Source organism: Giraffa tippelskirchi, chromosome 8 (assembly GCF_054371585.1).
Source record: "Giraffa tippelskirchi isolate mGirTip1 chromosome 8, T2T-mGirTip1v1.2.pri, whole genome shotgun sequence".
In the NCBI taxonomy this organism is placed as follows: Eukaryota; Metazoa; Chordata; class Mammalia; order Artiodactyla; family Giraffidae; genus Giraffa; species Giraffa tippelskirchi.
In genome coordinates, this window is record NC_137282.1 from 23,333,387 (window position 1) to 23,356,741 (window position 23,355).

The window sequence follows — 23,355 nt, forward strand, 5'->3', positions numbered from 1 at the left end:
TCTTTGTGACCCCATGGACTGCAGTACACCAGGCTTCCCTGTCCATCACCAGCTCCTGAAGCTTCCTCAGACTCAAGTCCATCGAGTTGCTGATGCCATCCAACCATCTCATCCTCTGTCGTCCCTGTCCTCTCCTGCCTTCAATCTTTCCCAGCATCAACGTCTTTTCCAGTGAGTCAGTTCTTCGCATCAGGTGACCAAAGTATTGGAGACTTTTAGGAAGTATAAATATGGATCCCTCCTCCCCTGAGGGACAGGCCCCCTTGGCTATGTATTTCATAGCCCAGTCTGCCCCAGACATCAGGCACAAAATTCAGAAAGCAACTGCTGGGCCTCAAACTCCAGTGAATCATTTACTCCCATTGGCTTATTCAGTTTTTAAAAACAGGGATATGGCCAAAAAGGCTGAACACACCCAGAAAAATATTCAAAAGAAGCAAATGATTGCAATGGTTTTTTCTGCTCAGAGACCACCAACTAATCTTCCCACTCATTAGCATATGAAATTGTCCAGCCTATAAAAACTAAACATGCCACATTTCATATCGGAACTTGCCCTCTGTGATGGCCCACACTCTGTTATGTGTGCTTATCTCTGAATCTGAGTAAATCCACTTCTTACCTATCACTTTGTTGCTCACTAAATTCTTTCTGCAATGATATATCAAGAACCTGAGCTTCATTAGGTCCTGAAATCAGGTACTGTTGGTTTTGGCAGGGTTCAAATCCCAGCACATGGGTTCAAGTTCCAATCTGAGGTACACAGTTTGAATTTATTCTTCAAAATGAAATATAAATCTAAAGTTTTTACTTTTACAAGTTTTGAAAATTTTGAGATTTACATTTTAAGGTGAGAGTACTTGAATATATTATCGTACTATTAAACACCTTATTAATTTTTTAACTACTTCCATATTTAATACTTAACCTTCTCAAAGAGGAGCTTTCAGCCCAATAGGTTGAACTTTTGCAGACAGAGCAAACCTACCCTATGGTTTCAGAAAGAATATACTTGACTTTTGTTTTTTCTAAACATGATGCATCTTGGAGAGGCTCATGGAGACCAGTAATGAGTAAAATATGGCCCTTAAGCCAATCCTAGCTTTCTGTTTATTTTGTAAATAAAGCTTTAGTTTATTCACTAAATAAACCTCAAAATTCTCCAACCAAGGCTTCAACAATATGTGAACCAAGAACTTCCAGGTGTTCAAGCTGGATTTAGAAAAGGCAGAGGGACCAGAGATCAAATTGCCAACATTGTTGGATCATAGAAAAATGAAGAGTTCCAGAAAAACACGTACTTCTGTTTTATTGACTATGCCAAAGCCTTTGACTGTGTGGATCACAACAAACTGCAGAAAGTTCCAGAGACTGGAATACCAGAGCACTTTATCTGCCTTCTGAGAAATCTGTATGCAGGTCAAGAGCCAACAGTTAGAACCAGACATGGAACAACAGACTGGTTCCAAACTGGGAAAGAAGTAGTCAAGGCTGCATATTGTCACCCTGTTTATTTAACTTATTTGCAGAGTATATTATGAGAAATGCCAGGCTGGATGAAGCACAAGGTGGAATCAAGATTTCCGAGAGAAATATCAATAACCTCAGATATGCAGATGATACCACCCTTATGGCAGAAAGCAAAGAACTAAAGAGCCTCTTGATGAAAGTGAAAGAGGAGAATTATAAAGTTGGCTTAAAGCTCAACATTCAGAAAACTAAGATCATGGCATCTGGTCCCATCACCTCATGGCAAATAGATGGGGAAACAATGGAAACAGTGACAGACTTTATTTTCTTAGGCTCCAAAATCACTGCAGATGGTGATGGCAGCCCTATAATTAAAAGACACTTGTGCCTTTGAAGAAAAGCTATGACCAACCTAGACAGCATATTAAAAAGCAGAGACATTACTTTGCCAACAAAGGTCCATCTAGTCAAAGCTATGGTTTTTCCAATAGTTATGTATGGATGTGAGAGTTGGACTACAAAGAAAGCTGAGCGCTGAAGAATTGATGCTTTCGAACTGTGTTGTTGGAGAAGACTCTTGAGAGTCCTTTGGACTCCAAGGAGATCCAGCCAGTTCATCCTAAAGGAAATCAGTCCTGAATGTTCATTGGAAGCACTGATGCTGAAGCTGAAACTCCAATACTTTGGCCACCTGATGCGGAGCTGACTCACTGGAAAAGACCCTGATGCTAGGAAAGATTGAAGGTAGGAGAAGAAGGGGACGACACAGGATGAGTTGGTTGGATGGCATCACTGACTCAATGGACAGGAGTTTGAGTAAGTTCAGTGAGTTGGTGATGGACAGGGAAGCCTGGTGTGTTGCAGTCCATTGGGTTGCAAAGAATCAAACATGACTGTGTGACCTAACTGAACTCAACTGAAAGCTTTAGTGGAACACATCCATGCCTGTTAGTTTACATATGATGTAGGTTTGCTTTCAGACTACAAAGGATAGTTAAATAGTCTGACAGAGACCTTCTGGTATGCAAACCAAAATATTTACTAGCTGGTTCTTTTCTGAAAAAGCTTGGCAACCCCTGATATAATTGAAAACACAAGACTAGTATGATAGCGGATTTCAGTAGGGAAAAACCTGCCACGTGACCCCTGGAACCAATAAGGCTATAAATTAATCTCTACTTACTTTTCCAGTTTAATGCTTTGAAAACCTCTTTGCCCCTCCTTTCTTGCTCCCTTTACTTCAGTTACATAATTACTCACATTTCCAAATAAGCCTTCCCTCCTTTATTCCTGGGGCTTTGGTCCCTCAATCCCCCACACCCTCTCCTCCTCCCAGCCCCCACCAACACCTCCCATTTCTTCACCCTCAGTGCCCAGTTTTGATAGGTACCCTTCTCAAGCTTGCACAGCACTGAAAGTGTTAGTCGCTCATCTTGTCTGATTCTTTGCCACCCATGGACTGTAATCCGCCAGGCTCCTCTGTCCATGGGATTCTCCAGGCAAGAACACTGGAGTGGGTTGCCATTTCCCCCTCCATGGGATCTTCCCCACCCACGGATTGAACCCAGGTCTCTCACATTGCAGACAGAGTCTTTACTGTTTGAGCTACCTGGGACACAGCACTACTGACCTACAAAGCACCGGAAACTGGTTTATTTTCACCCCCCATACTGAAATCCTTCCAGTTATCTTTTCAATACTTGACCAAATATCACTTGATGAAGCGTGATGAATGAATAAATGAATAAATAAATGAATGAATTTTGAGCTCTTCTTGATATGTCATCTCTATTACCTGAGTGGATTAAATTGGCAAATGTTTAAAATACCAAACACTGAAAGGAACAGAATCTAGTATGTTATCCGTCTCTAGAGAGAATGTTGTTTCTATGTGCAGATGCAGTAAAGGAAATGGTGCAGGGAAGGTTGATTTTAAAAAAAGAGAGTCCTATTACAGGAAAAAAAACTACACGGTTGTCCACTAAGAGCCCTCTAATGTGGAATGGTCTGGTGGGAGGGTTTGATCAGAAGCCTCACAAATTCCAAAGCCTAATTTCATAGGTTTAGCGGATTTATCTCTTAGTGGCAGACTAATGTTAAACAGAATCTTGGGACTAAATGTCAATTCAATTTACAACCAGAAATGTAATTGCCTCAAAAAAACAGGAATATTTTTAACTATTTGACAAGGCCATTTTCTCTCTGTGGGCAATCTGTGCAAGAAGTCAAATCACAATCAGTGAATTATTCGTTTAATTAATTTATTAATTTACAATGAGGCATAGCAGTGAGATTTTGCCTTTGGGATTGGCCCGTGCCCTTTTGCTTAACACATTTTTCTTTCTATATGTTAATATATTTCATCAGGTTAGGGGATTTCACATATCTTTGCTCTGATTCACTGTGGTTTAATTTTCTAAAGGCAGTCTTACTATACTTATTTCCTAGGGTTGGAAGGAAGAGTAGAGTACTGATCATTTTTATATATTTTTAAAAGTCTATAAGAAAGATAAAAACAATATGTGAAATACTTATTATACAAACAGCTCATTCATATGTGTATAATCATGAGGTATCAAACAAAAAATAACGAGCAGGTGATTTACAGAAGAAGGTTTTTTAAACTGAGAAAATAACTTCAAATTAGTGAAAGTTAACAAGTTCAGTGGCCATTGTTGGTTTTTTTGTTTGCTTGTTTGTTTGTTTATTGGAGGGTTATTTTTAAAGGAAGAAGTAAAACAACTACATTAAATATCTGGAATAGAGGAATAGCTAAATTAATTATAGTATATACATTAGATGGATAGTTTTAGAGGCATTAAACATAATTGTCAAAGGAATCATGTAGAAAATGAAAAAAATGGTAATATAAAATTAAGTGACTATATTAATATTTTATTTTACTATGCCAAAAAGTTGATATTTAAAAAGACTAGAAGGAAGTATCCAAGAATATTGATAGTAATTTTGTATAGGGGACAGGAATTGAATATGAAATCTTTTTCTTATTTTCTGAAATTATATTATTTTTTAAATTAGGATTAATTAAAATAAGTGATGGCCAGATATTCACTAATGTCCTTACTGTTTTAAAGGGTCTATTACTCAAATAAAGCTGAAATTTGTAAAACTGAGGAAAAGAACAAGCTTAAAATGAGAGGTCTTGTATAATGTTATTTATATAAAACAGAAAATAATACCATCTACCATTTATGCAAAGATACATATGTAGTAAATATATAGAAGCGTGAATGGAAACAAACATGTAAACTCCACGATGGAAGTTTACCCTAGAAAAACAAGACAGGCAAGCATAAACAGAACTTCAACTATGCAAGTTAACATATTTCTTAAAAAAAAGTAAATATGTGCAGTCAGTATGGTCGAAGGACAACAACTCTAAAATGCAGGTGGTGTATACGTGATTATGTATCAGCTATTTGTTGTAAATTTTCTTTCTTCCTGTCTTTATATTTGAAATCTATTTTATTTAAAGAAATCTATTTTAAGACTCATGTTCACAGGGCTGCTGATGGAGCCCATCCATGAGCCCAAAGTAAATTATAGAAGTGCTTCATATGTAAGTCTTTTCTTGAAAGTTAGGAAAAAATATGAATCTACCAAGCATAGGACAGGAAGAGGGTAGGGCACAACCTTTAACAGAATGGCAGCGATGTTGAGGACACAGCCTAAACTGGTTAGCACCAACCAGGTCCAAAATGGTGCACAAGTGAACTTCCACTAGACCTTCAGCCTCATTAGACACTTATTATAATACATAAGAAAGCTAAATGACTCACCTACAGACACCAGGACAGTTCTAAGCCAAGCCATAAAAAGCCAAAAGTGGGCAGTGACCCAATTCCTAGAAATCTCCACTCCATCCCCAAAATAGTTGGAATAATCCTCCCACTCATTAGCCTATAAAAACTAACCACCCCGTATTTTGGGGCCTCTTACCTTCTGAGATGGCCCAGACTCTATCTATGGAGTGTGTATCTTCCTGAATTAGCCATCTTTTACTTTACTATGACTCTTGAATTCTTTCCTGAGGGAAGCCAAGAACCCACACTAGGCACTGTCCCTGGGACTCGCCTGAGACCCACGACGTGACCATCCTCTTGCACCCCACTTTCTTTCCTGCAACAAGCTCCAGCTTTCAAAATCTTAATTTGAAAAGAAAAGTCAAGAAGAATGTGAACTCTGAGGCATCTCTGCATGTATCCAGCACTGCTACTTGAGTGGAAGAAAAGAACGGAGGTTAAAATGACTTGAGGAGTGTAGTTATTTCATTTCAATTATTATCACATTGCTTGCCTTATTGTCATGCTTTCTTTACTTTAAATCATTTAGTGGAATTACGATTTAGGGTTAAATTTATTACCCAATGATAATTATTGTATTTGAGTTCCAAATGTAGCAAAAAAATTTTTGTAACAGTCTAGTTGCAAGTTGACCCAGAAGTCCTTGTAATATAACAAAATTCCTCTGGAAAGGGACCAGTTTGTTTTTTTTTTAAGATAATTAGCCTAGTGAGGTATTTAACTATGAAAGGCACAACCTAGTATGAAATAAAATTCATATTTTATGGCAAGAGAAAAAAATTTAAACATAAATTTTTTTCTGCCCTTTGGCCTCTTCTGCCCCCACTGTTCATTGTATATCTGCATTATGCATCAACCAGATCTCAGAAATACCTGCTCAACAATAAAGAGCAACAGTGTCCTAGCATCCAGACAACTCCTTAAAGATAACGTCCCCTCTAGAGCTTGTAAGGGGTCACATGACCCAGCACGATGACCTGAAGATCTGGATTATGTAAACTATCAATAATAACATCATTTGATGGACATCCCTCTGTCTCAAAAACTTATGCAACTGGGCCTTAACTTCTAATAGAGCTCTCTGAGAAGCTCTTCCCAAGCTATCATCCTCAAATTCGGCTCAAATGAAATTTTCCATTTCTTCCTTTGATTGATGGGTTCATTTTTCTTTTACAATGGATATCAGAAGTCTGCAGAAATATGTCGAATTTCTTGGAAAAATAATTTAACAGATTTTGAATCTTACTCGGAAAGTTGAAGGAAACAAGGAAATCCCAAAACAAAGTAAAGAGGAGAAACCAGAGGCAGAAGATCCCAGCTGAGCAGGGGTGTGTAAAGTGTTTTGGCTGCAGGGGAGAGTCTGAGGATAGCAGCCAGTGAAGAAAATTGGGCGTCTAATCTAGTTGGTTTTCAACAGAGTGAAGTTCAAGGTTCAGCTTGAAGTTATAGACTCTTCTGCTCACATTTCCTGTTAGGCATGATTCTTCAGTAAAATTTTCTTACATCCCCAGGTAGAACTAGGGAACATTCTCAAATGAAGGGAGACGTGTGGTGCTCATTGTTGGAATGAGAGATGTGGGGGGGAGGGGGAGCAACAACAAAGATGTGTGGGTGTGTGAGTTTCCTCAGGCTACTATAGTAAATGGTCACAAACCGTGCAGCTTAAAACAACAGAAATTTATTCTTGCAGTACTGGAGGTCAGAAGTCTGAAATCAAGATGGTGGCAGAGCCATGTTTTCTTTGAAGCCTCTGGGGAGAAATCCTTCTTTGTCTTAGCTTCTCATGGCTCCACTAAGCCTTAGCATTCTTTGGCTTGTAACCAGATCACTCTAATCCTTGTCTCTGTCTCCATGTGGTCTTCACTGCATCTCTGTGGCGTTCTTTTCATCAAGATGTCCAGCACTGGCCTCAGGGCCCACCAGAATCCAGTGTGACCTCATCTTAGCCTAACTACACCTGCAAAGACCCTACTTCCAAATAAAGGCACATTCTGAGGTTTCAGGAGAAAAGGAATTGCTAGAAACCCTATTAAACCCACTATCACAGTTGTTGCAGGGGTTTGATAGAGGAGATGAAGGGAATATATTTTTTTCATATTTTCATCAAACTGTTTTAGAGAGGAGGCACTGGAATTGCCTTAGAATATGAGGGTGGTGCTCAAACAATTTATTACAATTTTATTTCAGGATTAAAGGCCTGACACCACCCCTCTCCCCTGCCCCCAGATTTGAGGACTGTGGAATAGCTGGGTAGTAGACATTTGGTTGCACTGGAAATTAGCGACTTAGAAAAATTAACTGTGATGACAGGGAACATACACAGTTCAGGGGCTAAATAACTAAAAGATTGAGAATGTGTTGCATCAAAATAAATGACAGTAAACTCAGATGATACTGAGTAAATCTGTTACAACTTAAAAGTTCTTACTTTGCAGTGGATTAAGCAGGATGTGAGTGAGAACACAGCAGAAGCAGGGGGTGAGGGTAGCCGGAGCCCCCAGGAAGGGTCCTGCAGGGTAAGGCACAGTGGGAGATATTTCTGGGACACCATGTGCAAGCAAGTAACTCCGCTGGCTGTTCTAGGGAATCTGATCTTGAGATTCGCATTGTAGGGAGCACAGTGGCCGAGGGACCAGGTTAAGAGGGCAAATGATCCATTGTGACCTGGGAATTCCCTGCTGGTCCAGTGGTTAGGACTCTGTGCACTCACAAACGAAACAATCTTGTATTAGTGTAAGATGACATTTACTGCAGAACAGGAAGCCAGGACCTGGTTCTTTGAAGAAGGAAGGAAAGCCACTGGGGCCTCCAAGCTTGTGGAGACACGGGAAGTGGTGTCGGGTCTCTCTGCTCCCTCTGAACTCTGGCACATATCTGGGTGAATTATAAATTTTGCTGATGCAAAAGACCTGGCTGGAACTGTATTGATTTTTTTTTTTTTTTTCCTTCTCATTATCTCTGCTGAGAGTCAAGCTGTGAGACAGCTGGGATAGGTCCTAAACAGGACCAGTGCTGAGCCCTAGACTCATTACTGATTTAAATCTCTATTTCAATTCACAAGACATATTAGTTACACACACTATTAAGGAACAAATCTATTGCTTCTTAATGGAACACTATGTGTTTTTAGCAACCATTTGGGGAATCATATAAAGCTGAAAACACCACGTAACTGTTGAGAATGATCAGTGTTTATGTAAGTTACATGGAGCCATCACTGCTCGGGGACACTGCTCTGCTGAAGCCCAGCTGGGCCACCGAGGAAAGGACAGTGAGCAGTTAAACACGAAACATGACGAAAGAAATGGGACATCCAAGCAGCAACATAATTGGGGGAAAAAAAAGTGTTCAAATTGAGCCAGTTACCGAAATAAAGACAGAATATTAACAGGTAGCTTCTTCCCCTGGCACACATGAGTAGCTCTCATCAAGGTAATGGAAGCTTGGTGAACATTCCAGAAAGACCATGTTTCTGAGTTAATATACTTTAGGGAGAAACTGGAGGCAGTGGCTGAAATAGGATATGAAGGAAGAAGCATAAACAAACAGAGATTAAACGAGAATGCTTTCTTGGAATCTGACCTACTGGCATTCATGTTCTAAGAACTTTTTCTTCCTTAAGGTCTTCAAATGATTAGGCCCATCCTAGATAATCAAATTGCTCATTACAAATCTCTTTCTCTGCCTTCCTTCTCCCTCTCTCCACACCCTCCATATGATATGTTCGTGGTATTTATATATAAAAATATAGAAAACTAGTGTGGGAGTGTTGGATGGAGTCAGAGAAACAAACAGGAACTTTGGAGATCAACACACCAGGTTTTGCTTTTCTGTTCTACCACTTATTAGAGGTGAGCTTCAGTTTCTAATCTACAAAATGGGAATGATGATATGACTTACCGCAAAGGCTCTTTTGAAGATCACATGAGATAACGCATTAGAGCCCCTGGTGCTGAGAAAAAATTCTCCAAATGCTCATAATTATTTTGTGGTCCGAGAAGAAGCCTTGACTTTGGTCAGTTGATTGCTTTGAGAAAGACCGGGATTCATTCAAGGGTATGCTGAGTCCTCAGCAGTAATCAAATGAAAGACATACTGATATTTCATATCGTGGTATGAATTTCATTGTATGTAGTCTTATTGGGCAAAAAGCACAGTAGAAAACACAGACATTAGTACTTGGTATGTGTAGGACAGAGCATCATAGTATTTAATTGTACAGCAGGAATTCCATTTGCCTGAAACACATACACTTTGAAGTTAGGGTGAGAACACAGCAAACTATCAGGACAAGTGTTAGAACTTGATGCAGACTTAGTTTCTCTTTAGTATATGTTATTAACTTGGGTGTCATGTGTGCATCTGAACTGGGCATTCAGCACCTACTTTTGTCTAAAGAAAAAGCCCTTCTGCCCTAACGTGGAAAGGTCGCATTAGTATTTCACACACTTAAGAAGTTCTTTGCAGTCTGGGGAGCCAGACACCTTGTGAACTGAATCGCCTGGCGTGGTGTCCCAGGGTGTCTGGGTTCAGGGTCATCCTGAGGCCAATGCAGACCAAGTCCTGCGGGAAGGGACAATGGCTCCCAGCCGTCGCCTGTCCCCCAGCACAGAACAAGGTAGGACACCCCATCCAATGAAACCACAGGCGAAGAGATCCGACTCATCTTCAGACATCTGCCATAATTGGCCCTTAACGTTGCTAGTCTGCTAGCACTGAGGATGGGTGGTCTGGTTGCTTCCTGCCCCTCTTCTCCTGGAGACCTTAGTGTCCAGCTGGCACAAACCCAGAGTACCACTGACAACTCTAATTTGTTTCAACCTTTCCTGGAGCTTTCTCATCAGCAGTGTTGTGGGCTCGTACTTCGTTCTTCAGAGCCTGGAACTCCTGTTTTATTAGCCTGACATTTTGTTCTGACCTGTGTTGACAGCTTCTGGCCTCTGGTGGGCACTCTGTTAGTCGCTCCTCTTATTTATAACTTACGCTCTTTTCCTCGGCTCAGACAAACTCATTGATTTGTGATCTGGTCACACTTGCGTTGCTCTGTCTAATGTAAAATTTTATCTGAGTCTCCACCATCTCTCTTTTTGTCCATGGCGTTTATTTGGCTTCTTGCATTTTCATTTGGCACACACTCATGTTCTGATTATGGATTTAAATGTCTGCATTAGACCAGTGAGAAAGAATAGCTCCTGGTTAGAGAGACCCACCGTGAACTATGCCTTATGAGTGTTAAGCGCTTCATGATTTTACAGAGCATCTACATACACGGAGTATCTTATGTGACCCTCGCGACAACCCTGTGGGGTGAGTGATACAATGCCCATCTCACAGGTGAGGGAATGAAAGTGGGGAGACACATAGGGATGCTACTGAGAATTCTCCTAGAACCTTAATATCCTGAATCCTGGGACTATGTGTGTTAAAACTTGAAGGGAAGGAGAGGTGAGGAAATTCCATCTGTTGATTAATAGAGAGAGATAGACATTCAAAATGATCAAGGAATCCCATAGCTTTCTTTTTTTGTAGTTTGTCTTTTCCTACTTTTTCTCATTTCTAATTTTCAGCTTTTTCACCTACAAAAAATATCTCCAGTTCTACTGAAATATTTCTTTTTCTCCAGGATCTATACAGGATATTTAAAGTACAAAGAACTGCTTAAAAAATGTTTTTCTTTATAGTTTTTATTGAGTAACATAACTAACACACTTAGAAACTTTGTTTTTACACGTGCTTTTACCAAGGATATTAAATGCAGCAGGCTTGTGAAAAGAGCTTTATAGAACAAAACAATTTCAGCATTTTTTTCAGCATTATTTTTTTATGATCAAAATATTCTTGCTTGAAAGAGCCAGGTAATTTAAGGCAACAAATTTTGATTTTTTGGCTCAAAAGTGTTGAAGGAACTGCCCCAGCTCCACTTGACTTCATGATAAAACTTGAAAAACATATGCCATAAACTGGAGAATAAGAAGACAGGAAGGTAAACTAAGCAAATCAAAGTCAATTTACCTTTTTAAAATTCTAAGAAATTGAAGACTCTTGATCCCCTCTGAACACCCACGGAGCCCAGTTCCTTCCCCCATCTAGCCCTGCTCTAATGTATAACTATTTGTTTCCATGCCTATGTTTTTCAGGGACAATTAGTTCTGGAAGGCCAGAGACAACAGCTATCTTATTAGCTGTTAAGTCTAGCTCCAGGAGGTATATGGTAAACATATGCTGAATGAACAAATGGATTCCTTTATGGCATCATTATCTCTGGCTGAGACTGATATGTTTGAGGGTAAAGAACTCACATATAATCTGTTACCATGAGATTTCTCCTGGGAGCCAGTGGATTCGGGAGACACTAGATGAGTGGGTGGCAGAGTGATCCTGGCCTGGCTCTGAGGAGGGTAGGAGAGAGCAGTCTGCCAGTCAATACATGGAGGCATCCCAGCTCAGGGACAGTGGTCATGGAGAGGTGCTGGAGTGTGGACAGGTATGAGCAGGGGAGCAGAGGCCCCAACAGCACCAAAGGACCAGGAGAGGAAGGCATGCGGAAGCTGACACCATGTGGGAACCACAGTTGTTTGGAGGAGCCACAAGGGGATCTTGGAGTCAGTTGTGCTGAAGACTTGTCCAGAGATGAAGGGCCTTTTAATAAGATGGTAGCACAGGGTGTCCCGCCCAACCCACCTGATCTTCAAAGGGGCCTGCCCTAATACGATCAGGGAGTTACGCTGGTCCTGACACATATATGAAAGAGGAAATAAGAATGAAATTAGAACATGCTCCAGCACCATACACAAAAATAAATGCAAAATGGATTAAAAGCCTAAGTGTAAAATCAGATACTATAAAAATCTTACAGGAAAACACAGAACACTCTCTGACAAATATCACAGCAAGATCTTTTTTGACCTACCTTCTAGAGTAATGAGAATAAAAACAAAAATAAGCAAACAGGATCTAATTAAACTTAAAAGCTTTGGCATAGCAAAGAAAATCATAAACTAAATGAAAAGACAATCCACATAATGGGAGAAAATGTTTGCAAAGTGACAGACAAGGGATTCATTTCCAAAATATACAAACAGCTCATGGGTCTTAATATCAAGAAAACAAACAGCGCAATCAAAAAATGGGCAGAAGATCTAAATAAACATTTCTCCAAAGAAGATACACAGATGGCCAAGAGGCACATGAAAAGATGCTCAACATCACTAATTATCAGAGTAATGCAAATCAAAACTACAATGAGGTAGCACCTCACACAGGTCAGAATGGCCATCATTTAAAAATCTACAAATGATAAATGCTTGCAAGGGTGTGGAGAAAAGAGAACCCTCCTACACTGTTGGTGAGAATATAAGCTGGTATAGCCACTACTAAGAACAGTATGGAGGTTCCTTAAAAAGCTAAAAATAGAACTACCATATGATTCAGCATTCCCACTCCTGGGCATATATCTAGAGAAAGCCATAATTGGAAAAGACACATGTAGCCCAGTGCTCATTGCAGTACTATTTATAATAGCCAGGACATGGAAGCAACCTAAATGTCCATCAACAGAGAAATGATAAAGATGTGGTGTGGAAAATTACTCAGCCATAAAACAGAATAAAGTAATGCTGTTTGCAGCAACATGGTTGGACCTAGAAATCATACTAAATAAAGTGAGTCAGACACAGAAAGACAAATATCATAAGATACTGATACATGTGGAATCTAAAAGAATGGTGCAAATGAACCTATACGCAAAATGGAAACAGAGTCACAGATACAGAAAAGAAAAAAAAAAAAAAAAAAAGACCAGTTACCAAGGAGGAAGGGGGGAGGGATAACTTGGGAGATTGGGATCTTCATATACACACCACTATATGTAAAATAGATAACTAACAAGGACCTACTGTATAGCACAAGGAATTCTACTTAATACTCTGTAATGATCTATAAAGGAATAGATATATGTATATGCATAACTGATTCACTCTGCTGTATAGCAAAAACTAACACAACACTGTAAATCGACTATGTGTGTGTGTGCTAAGTCGCTTCAGTTGTGTCCAACTCTGCGACCCTATAGACCATAGCCCGCCAGGCTCCTCTGTCCATGGGATTCTTCAGGCAAGAATACTGGAGTGGGTTGCCATGCCCTACTCCAGGGGATCTTCCCGATCTAGGGATTGAACCCGAGTCTCTAATGTGTCCTACATTGGCAGGTGGGTTCTTTACCACTAGTGCCACCTGGGAAACCAAATCAACTATATTCAAATAAAACTTAATTTAAAAAAAGCTAAACCCCCCCTAAACAAAATGGGAAGTCAGTGATTATTTTCATTATATTTAAATCACACTTGAAAAATATTTTTAAAAATTATAGCAAAATAATTCAACATCAATTTTCATATATCAGAATTAATTGAAGATGTGGGGAATAAGGCATTTTCATACAGAATAAATTGGTAAAACCTTTTAGGAGCCATTTGCAAGAATCCACCAAATTGTAAAATGCATGTCACCTTTGAATTATTGATTCTACTTCTAGCAAATTCTCTATTAAGAAACATTCCCAAAAGATCATGTAAGAGAGTGCAGCAAGTAGCACTGTTTCTTAAAGCCAAGCTAAAGCAAGCAAAAATCATCTAGTGTTCATCATTAAGGAATTGAATGATATATTATGCTAATTAGGGCAGCACTATATTAATGGAATAGTGTGTAGCCACTGAGAGAGAAAAGAGTACCGTAAGTATTGCCATGGCAGATGATTGGTATGCTTACTTAAATAAGAAGACAGAATACACTGTGTAGATGTTTCTGGATATGATTCTTTCTGTGTTTTTGAAACATTATGGAATTATATACTCTCCATGGGAGGATACATGGAGAGGAATCTGGAGGCTAGGTACACACATTTATACATGGAAATGCCTCTTAACACTTCCTCAAAGAAAGCAAGCACATAAACTTCAAAACAGCCATGAAAATACCTGTAACTGAAAACATTTCTGAACACATCTGAAAACAAAAAATGTTCAAAGCATTTGAAAGCCTCAGGTAACAAAAGAAAGTGTGGGTGTCTGGTTAAACAGGCTGCAAAATAAAGGTTTCCCTTATTTGCCAAGCTTGGCCAGAGTCAAGGTTAAGAAAAGACAAGGAGATAAAGAACCAAAGATGGAGATTCCAATGAACAGAGGAGCTTGGCAGGCTACAGTCCTTGGGGTTGCAAGAGTCAGACATGACTTAGTGACTAAACCAACACCAAAGGAAGAGATAAACATTGAGATAAACATGCAGATAGAGAAGAATTACACAGGAGCTCAATGAAAATAAGTGGGTGATGGGGGAAAGGGGAAGAAATGGAATAAAAAGTAAACAGCTGATCAAAGTGATCACATCAAGTAATAAATGGACACAAAGGAGACTTTTTCTTATCCATGGACTGTAGCCTGTCAGGCTCCTCTGTCCATGGAATTATCTTGGCAAGAATACTGGAGTGGGTTGCCATTTCCTTCTCCAGGGAATCTTCCTGACTCAGGGATCAAACCCGTGTCTCCTGAATCTCCTGCATTAGCAGGCGGATTCTTTACCACTAAGCCACCTGAGAAGCCCTCAATACAATAACAACAACACTAATAACCACTGACTCACACTAAAGCACTTTGGGGATAAACAATACTCAGTATTGTTCAATTTAAGGGCACACACAGTTCAACAATGAAGCAGTTATGGAAACAATTGTAGAAAGCATCATGTGGTTACACCACACTTAAATGGCTGGCATTCACAATGGTGACCCTAAGTTGCCTAAATGTGGCATCCACACACACTATTAGGTTAAAATAATTATTTTTAATAATTCAGAAAAATTAGTACTGCATTTTTAAAACAATAATTACAATGGAGAACTGCTAGATTTTTATGGTTCCATGAAAGGATTTGCCAAAATCTGTCTCAATCAGACTCCTGGTGGGTAAAGATCATGATCATCTCTCTGTGTATCACCTATTCTCACAGGCACACACACATATACACATTACATGCAGCACCCAGTGCGTACACAGAGGAGGAACACATTGGTTTCTGAGAAGTCACATACGAATTCCTCATCCCCTTTCAAAATTTTTTCATTATATCTGGTAGGTTCAGACTAGACATACAAGTGTTGACTTATGAAGATAAGTCATCTAATATTTAGTTTTCAAGGTCCAATTTACAGATTCTCTACACCGGAATATAAGGTCACCATTCCGTTCACAGAGAGTCCTGTTGTGATATTTATGCTATTGCAGTTTTGAAGGTCTGGGATATTGACTATCACTTGTCAAGTTTTTATCAAAACAAAACATGAAAAAACCCAGCTGTCACAGAATTAGTCTGTCAGGGTTCTTAGATTGCAAATTCCTATATGTAACATTTCAGTTATTTCAGTTAGTAGGTAAGGAGGATGTAATTGTTTCTATTCATAAGCTTGATTTTCCTTCAGCAGATTGGAATTGGCTTGAAAATTGAGCAATTTCCTGCGTGAATTTTTTAGAAAATTATGCTCATCACAAAAACTAAATACAAATGGGTAATGAGATTTAGAGTTGTGTAATTTAATCTATTTGCTTTATTCCAATTAGCACAGTTTACCTGTAGAAAACTGTGGCTGACTTTCAGAGCATTTATGGATCAACACTGAAGTTCTCAACCTCTACCTCAAGAGCAGCCCACCACCGTCACAAGTTTGTTTATTACAAAGGCGTACAGGAAAACAACCAAGAAATTATAAACTTACTCTGCATGCTTCCACTCCCTTTTTCTCCCTTCTGGCCTTTTTGTCCATTAAGTCCTTAAAAAAAAAAGTAAGAAAAAAAAATTAATTTAGGCAATTCACAATGCTTGCCCTAAAAGGAGACAGAGGATGACAAGGTCATCTAGAACATCAATGTATAACAACCTACAGATGCTCAGACATAATAATGTTGATGATGATAATGATGATGATAGCTATCATTTTAGAAGTCTATTATGAACCTGGCATTTTATGGGTAGGTCCTTTACATACATTATCTCAGATTCCTTACCAGGGCATTAAATGTTCCATTTTCCTAAAGTAAGCAAAACTGAGGAGTAAGCAGTTTGTTTGGGGCTTATTCATGCTCCTTTTTATCCTTCTTCTCTGTGCCTTCCACCCTTCCCCAGAAAGTCTAGTGTCCTCCATCTCATCCCAAACCTTGATTTTTCATTCCCATTACAATTTTTCTACCTTACTTTCTGTTTCTTTTTTCTTCTGTGTGGAGTCTCACAACGACTGAGCTGTGAATGAACTTCTGGAGTTCTGAGATCTGATTACCTCAGTTCTGGGGAAAGCTGGGAAGGTATGAGGGGGTATCTAAACCTCTAGGCTTTGAGAAATTTCATTCACATAGAGGTGTGGTACAAAAGGTATTCTAATAAGGTTTAGGGCTTCAGATACTTATGGAAACACTGCTAAGACCCTGCTCTTTGCTAATGGGTTGCTATTTCACCCATGGTTCCATTCGGAAAGGTAGATCCAGAGGATCAGTCCTTAGCACCATCAAGAGACTTTACAAGAGACAATCCCGTCTCATGAGAGGGTGCTGCTCTTGCTTATTGATTCTCCTTCCAAGGGTCCTCAGTTGGCTGTCTTGCAAATGATAACCTTCCTGGTATAAAATGCATGACTGATCACAGTGCCATCTATCTCTAAGTCAAAATCTTTATTAACATTCTTGATTTCCTCCAATAACACCAAGGACTGCTCTCTTTTCACCCAAGAACTCAGAAAGCAGAGTTCAAAAACTCATGAGCTTTGGGATAATAACAATCATTTAAAAATCTCTTGTGTTGAATTATTTTGCTTGGCCACTTATTAGGTATGTGGCTCAGAAGATGTGTTTAAACCTTTCTAAGCTAAAGTTTATTCTTCTTTCAAGTGAAAAAAAATGATACTTTCTGTTGCAGAGTTGTCTTGAAAATTAGCGACCACGTTTATAAAAGGCCTTGCCCATAAGAAATGCATGTGAGAGACGGTAGCTCTCATTATTTGTTGCACAACATCACTTAGCTAGAATGGTCTCCATGATTTTATTCTCAGTCAATCAGAGAGGATATTTTCATTTCAGTTCACTTTTTTATGGTACAATTATTTTAAACTTTATTTTGCAGTTTTACTCTTTATTTTAGATTTTATTTTTTTGTCTGTTTTTTCCTCTAGTTTACTTTGCTTGACCTGTGCTTTGTTTTTGAACACTTGTCCTTATTTAACTTTTAGAGAAGATTTTTTTTTGATCCCCAATTTACTACATTTAAAAAAAATACAAAATAATGTGTGATTTTATTAAAAATTAAAATTTAATTGTGAAGATTTCATGAAATGTCAACCATTCTTTATTAGAGTATGATGAAGAGAAAGTCTCTAATTGTTTTACATCTATGATTACAAGGTACATCATTAAATTCACTTTTTACTTATGATTCAGGAATTTCAGATAATATTAAATTTACAAGAATCATTAATTTTGCACAAAGCACCCAAAACCTTTTCTACCTTCATTTTTTGTTGTTGGATGGTAGGCTTTTATGAGATATAATAACAAAGTTTCAGATTTCCTCAAGAGGAAAAATCTAAGATATTAAACAAAAATTGGGGATAGGGGTTTAAAATGGTGTAACTGGTCAGTTCTAATTTTTTTCAGAGAAGATAATAAACAATTTTATCATTCTAGCATGATTTTCACAATTAGAAAATAGTTATAAAATTATTCTTGGAAGTCTTTTCATACTGCAATTTGTCCTCAGTATTTAAACAACAGAACTGTTGAAACCAGAGATCTGAGCAAATGACCCACTTTTCTTCTTATAAATAAAAACAAATGTTTCATGTCATTTTAGCATGATTCAGAGATTTCCTCACAGAAGGCATTTGGGAATCTCTTTTCACACCTGAACACATGACAAACACCCTTTCTAGAGAACAGAGGTTCCTCCCTCCTTTATGAAGGGACTTAGACTAAAAATGAGCCCAACAACTTTGTCAAAATCTGGAGTTAACCACCTCCTGTCAGATATGTCACTCTTCCATCAAAAATAAAGAACTAATATTTCTGACAGTCACTGAAAAATAAGAAGTAGATGGTATTGTCACTTGAAATTCTAAGATCAAAGGAGGTATCTTCACCGACATCATTATGACCTCAGGCATTTTCAGAGCCCCTGCCGTGAGCCAGGCACCAGGTCCCGTTTTCACACGCAGGCACACTCAGCTCAGCCAGAGCCCTTCCACATCAGCTCAGATGTGACACCCTCCCTCCTCTGCCTAGGGCTTCTTCCTGTCTCCTAGATGCTTCACCTTCAACCTTCTTCCTAGCCTTTCACAGTTGTTTTCGCCTTTGTTTCTTCTGTATCTTCAGCAACTCCTGTATTTCATCTGGCCATCAGCCTTTAAATAGTATTCAAATTAACTTCCAAAGAAAACACAAAATCAAAGGAAAGAACTGGGCTGCTCCTCCCCCTTTGGAAGAGCCAGACCACTCTACCCCCATCTACAGTCCCCACCCCCAGCTACCTCTGGGCCTTCCCTAATCTGGCTTCCACCCAACGCCACCAAAACTGCTCTAATAAAGGCAACGTCCTCATAGCAACAATGCCAAGAGCTTTCTGTGGGCTGCATCTTACTTGACCGACTTGTGCGACTGTCTGCCTTTTCCACATCACCTTGTCTGGGCTCCCCTCCTCACTTGGGCTCCTTTGCTCTTTCTGCTCAGTCTGTACTTCTGGAACCACTTCAGGCTTTATCCTAGGCTCCTTCTCGTCTCACTGCCTACCCATGAAATCCTATTAAAATCAACGACTATTAAAATTCATTGACCTCAGTGAACATTTAAATGAGCTTGACTACAACTTTGCCTTTTTACCTCTGGCTTCTCCTCTGAGTTCCAAACCCATATATTTGACTATCTATAAATATCTCCATGAATGGCACAGAGAAAGTGTTTCATAATTGTTTGTCAAATAAATAAATGAATTTGTTATGGTCTATAGCTTTAGACACTCCTAAGAAAGACAATAACTCATTCTTAGAATCAGACTTTGAATGGATTCCAAGAGAAGTAAATTATTTACATTGCTGGAAAATCTAGTTCATTTAAACAGGTTCTATTCAGAGTCCTTTAGGGATTTCAAATATATGTAAGGTTACACATCAATTAAATCTTCCCAGCTCTCTTCAGTAAACCTGTTGGATGATAAATGCTCTATAAATCTTGGATGGATCAAGAAGAACGCCTTCCCTTTCTCTGCTTGTTTGTGTATATTTTATCAATTAAGGACTGTGTCTTATTTACTTCTCATTCCCTTGTACCAAGCATTGTCCCGTGTGTGTGTGTGTGTGTGTGTGTGTGTGTGTGTGTGTGTATTTATATATAGGAGGGGGTACTTAATACACATGGAAGAAAGAGGCCAGGGTGGGGAAGAAAAGGAGAGCAGGAGAGAAAATAGGAGAAAATAAAAAGGGTTGCTTTTTTCCTAAACTTTCTGCTTTGAAATCTGTTAATGCTCTGACATCACTCGGATAGCCCAGGCTGTCATTATTTAGAAGACGACAATTAGTAGATTTTATTTCTAATTTTATTACTCTTTGGACTCTTGTATGGAAGGACTCATTTACTGTTTTAATCTGAAGTATAACTAAACTGGTACCAGGCACTGCTGCTCACATTTCTAGCAAATTTGAATCTTTTAATAAGGAAGGGATATCCTGAGAATATCTTTGGTCAAGGGATTTATTACCTCTGTACAGAGTTTCTCTTTCTCCACATTTCTTTACTGGAAATGTGGTTCTCAAACTGTGATCCCTGGATCAGCGCCATCACTATTACCTGGAAACTCGTGAAGAGGAAACATTCTCGAGGGAACCCAATCCTTAACCTACTGTATTAGAAACTCTGGAGGTGGAGCCCAGGAGCCCAGTAAGTTGTTTTAACAGGGCCCTACAGGTGATTCGAATGCCTGCTGAAGGCTGAAAACCACAGACAAAAATGGAATTCTACGCATCTTTAGGCCAGCTCCCACAGGACCTTCTTTAACACTTTGTCCTGCTTATGGAATTAATCACTCTACTTCTACTTCCACAGCTTCCAACTCCCATTACTTCTGTCCTACTGTACAAATGTTTATTACTTACCACTTGGCAATATAGCTAATTGCTTCTGCATTTTTCTGCCCCTGCTCCCTTCTAAAATTTCTGTGCAAAGTTCACAATTCAAGCTTAGGCTACTGGCATAAGGAGTAGAAACAATATCATCATGTATGCAAATTGTAATGGGCCCGAGCATGTCGATTATTAAGTGCTAATATACAGTAGGAGGCAAATGATCTTACAAAGGATAGGATTTCAGGTCTACCTGTGTTTTGCTAATTATAACTTAAGAGGATTTGAAGGTTTTGGTTAAAGGGGGGTTAATATTGTTTACTAATATTGGTTATTTGGTTAGTATTTTGCTTTTTTGTTTTCTTTGCCAGTCTTTCCACTCTCTTTATTCTACGATAGATACCATTCTTAATGGCGATTTACAGTGGTGTGAAGTTGATAGATCCTCTGTTGTGGTTTTATATTAAACTGTTTTCCTTTAGGAAATAGAAGCCTTGTTCACATGGACAGCAATCAGTTTCAAAATGTTTCAGATCACAAAATAAACTGCATGCAATGGCTACTGTTCATACCATGATGACCATTGTTTTTGTTATCTAAGGAGTTGAAAGGACTATCAATGATCTGGGGTTTATTTTTATGTTCTATAGAGAGAATATGCATTATCAGAATACCTGGCTTCCCGGTCTTCCCCACCGGTCCTGGGAATCCTCGACTTCCAGGAAAACCAAAGAGCCCCCGATCACCTTTAAGACCTGGAGGACCTACATGGTAAATGAAGGGGGAAAAAAACCACAGTAATAATAATTCATTTTTCATAACAATTTGAGAAAATAGTGAAGCAATCTAATTTCACTAATGGATATGAAGGAGGTGAATCTCCAAATGGAGGAATAATGTCTTTCCTAAAATTTCATGTGTAGAAATTGATAGATAACATCAACAGTAAGTGGAAAAACATTAGTGCATACACAGCAGATATTCTATAGGTGACATATTGTTAAAAGAAATAAAAACACATGAGGAAACAAATCTTAAAGTTTTAATTAGAAGGTTTATGGAGTCTAATCAGGAATCTTCAAATGGCAGGATTTTGCTGTGCCTGAAGTGATAACTTTGAAATGTAAGCTAAAAATTAGATTTTTAAGATTTGTCCCAGAAGAATCACAACTCAAGCAATGGGAAATATCAAAGAATATTTATTAAAAAAACTAGGTACTAGTGAAGGAATATATTACTCTATCTCGCATGCTCTTGTTTGTACCTACTCCATTGTAATCCCAAACAATCATGTAACTGTGTGTGTGTGTGTGTGTGTCTCCCAGGCACAGGGAAAGTATTCAGTAAACATTTTTTAAAATAAATTTTAAAGTAAGAGGTCATAGGTCATTCTCCTTGACATGCTGCCAAGGAAATTGCACACTGAAATGATTTTTTATTATATTATTTGAGATAAAGCACAGTTTAACATAATATCCACCCCAGTACATAAGTAACAATTATAATATATTTACTGTATTGATTATTTAAAACTACTAAAATAAATAATGGACTCCAATATCCTTGCCTGGGAAATGCCACAGACAGAAGCACCTGGCCGGGTGCAGTTCATGGGGTTGCAAAGAGTTGGACACAACTTAGCAACTGAACATCAGGATAAACACTTATTTTTCTCAGACTTTCATATTGTGGTTGAGTGTCAAGCTGAGTTTAGTGGGCTTAAATGCAGGTATATGTGGGGTTTTAACCTGCTTAAATCAGAAAGTAGAATTATCAAGACAGTCCATTATATACTTTTAAGCTCCTGATTCCAGTTCTACACATGAGGCGAATGGGCAATGTGGCAAAGAACAAAGCAGAACGCAGCAATTAGGTAGGAGAGATGCCTTATAACTTGAATATTTTTGCTGCAGTGCACCAAATCAAACGGCAACCTAATAACCTAAGAGAGTCAATTTATCACTCCCACAGTGAAATCTGCCTCTCTTTAGAGGGGCCAGATAATGCTTGTTTGTGTACACGAGCAGTACCAACAGCCACAGACTAAAGCCTCACTTAAAGAATCGAAGCAGCTTTGCAAGGGTATCTGTTTATGGTATTAACAAAAGCTGAAACTTTTAAATCGCTCTTTCTATTTCATACATCCATAGTTCCGAAATAGCTGCAAAAGATGTTCCCAAGATGAAGCTTTGGACAGCAAGTTGTAGCCCAGACTGAACTTTTACGGTTGAGTTATAAAGCTTTGACAATTGCAATTTGTAATGGAGGAGCTGACAGACCTTTGACAATAGCCACTCTGGCAGATAATATAACACTGGTTACTTCCCCTGCTCATGACATTAACACACCATTGCTAAGATCTGCCAGGTGCTAGTCAAGTGGAAAGACTTTTCCGAATAAAGGATCTTACCTGGTATTACTCTCACAGGCACAGCAACAATTTACTCTCTATATACACATATTTTTTTTTTCTTTAAAGGAATTTAAAAATTAAAAAAAAATGTAAACGTTATATATTGGCTTTTTAAGCTCTATGATATAAAGGGCAGGCTTGTGTCAAACTCATGCTTTTCATTTTTAAAAACTGTTTTTCTGATGTAAGCTGGGCTGGTCAATACATTGATCAGAAAGAAGGACATTTTATATATTCAAAAAACAGAAAAATAAGATGCAATGTTTAGTATTTAGGTATTTTGGGAGAGGGCAGAACAAACCATTCTAGTTGTAATTAGACTGTGCAATGTACTCCCAACCTTCAAAAATCATATAGGTATCTGATTTTGAGCCATGAATAACATGGTGATCATGTTCTTGTTATTATCATCTTTATTTTTTTTTGAGAGCAAAGAAAGTTCACGATCTTTCTCTTTTTCTGTCTTCTATTATCTTCTTTCAAAATATTGCTTTCAAGATTACAAA

General features: G+C 38.6%; 1 protein-coding gene across 21 annotated transcripts in view; it reads right to left on the reverse strand.

The window, feature by feature from the left end:
* MSR1 (macrophage scavenger receptor 1) overlaps positions 1 to 23,355 on the reverse strand; it is a 681,840-nt gene that overhangs the window by 26,328 nt on the left and 632,157 nt on the right. For 11 of the 21 annotated variants that reach the window (XM_081521514.1, XM_081521505.1, XM_081521507.1 and 8 more), the window contains 2 exons: positions 21,111 to 21,200; positions 16,060 to 16,113 (listed from right to left, as the gene is read on the reverse strand). In XM_081521514.1, the coding sequence (XP_081377640.1) occupies positions 16,060 to 16,113; positions 21,111 to 21,200 (144 nt within the window). Of the gene's footprint in view, positions 1 to 10,962; positions 12,026 to 16,059; positions 16,114 to 21,110; positions 21,201 to 23,355 lie in introns of those variants that run through there. The other 10 variants (XM_081521515.1, XM_081521518.1, XM_081521520.1 and 7 more) reach the window with 2 other exon arrangements.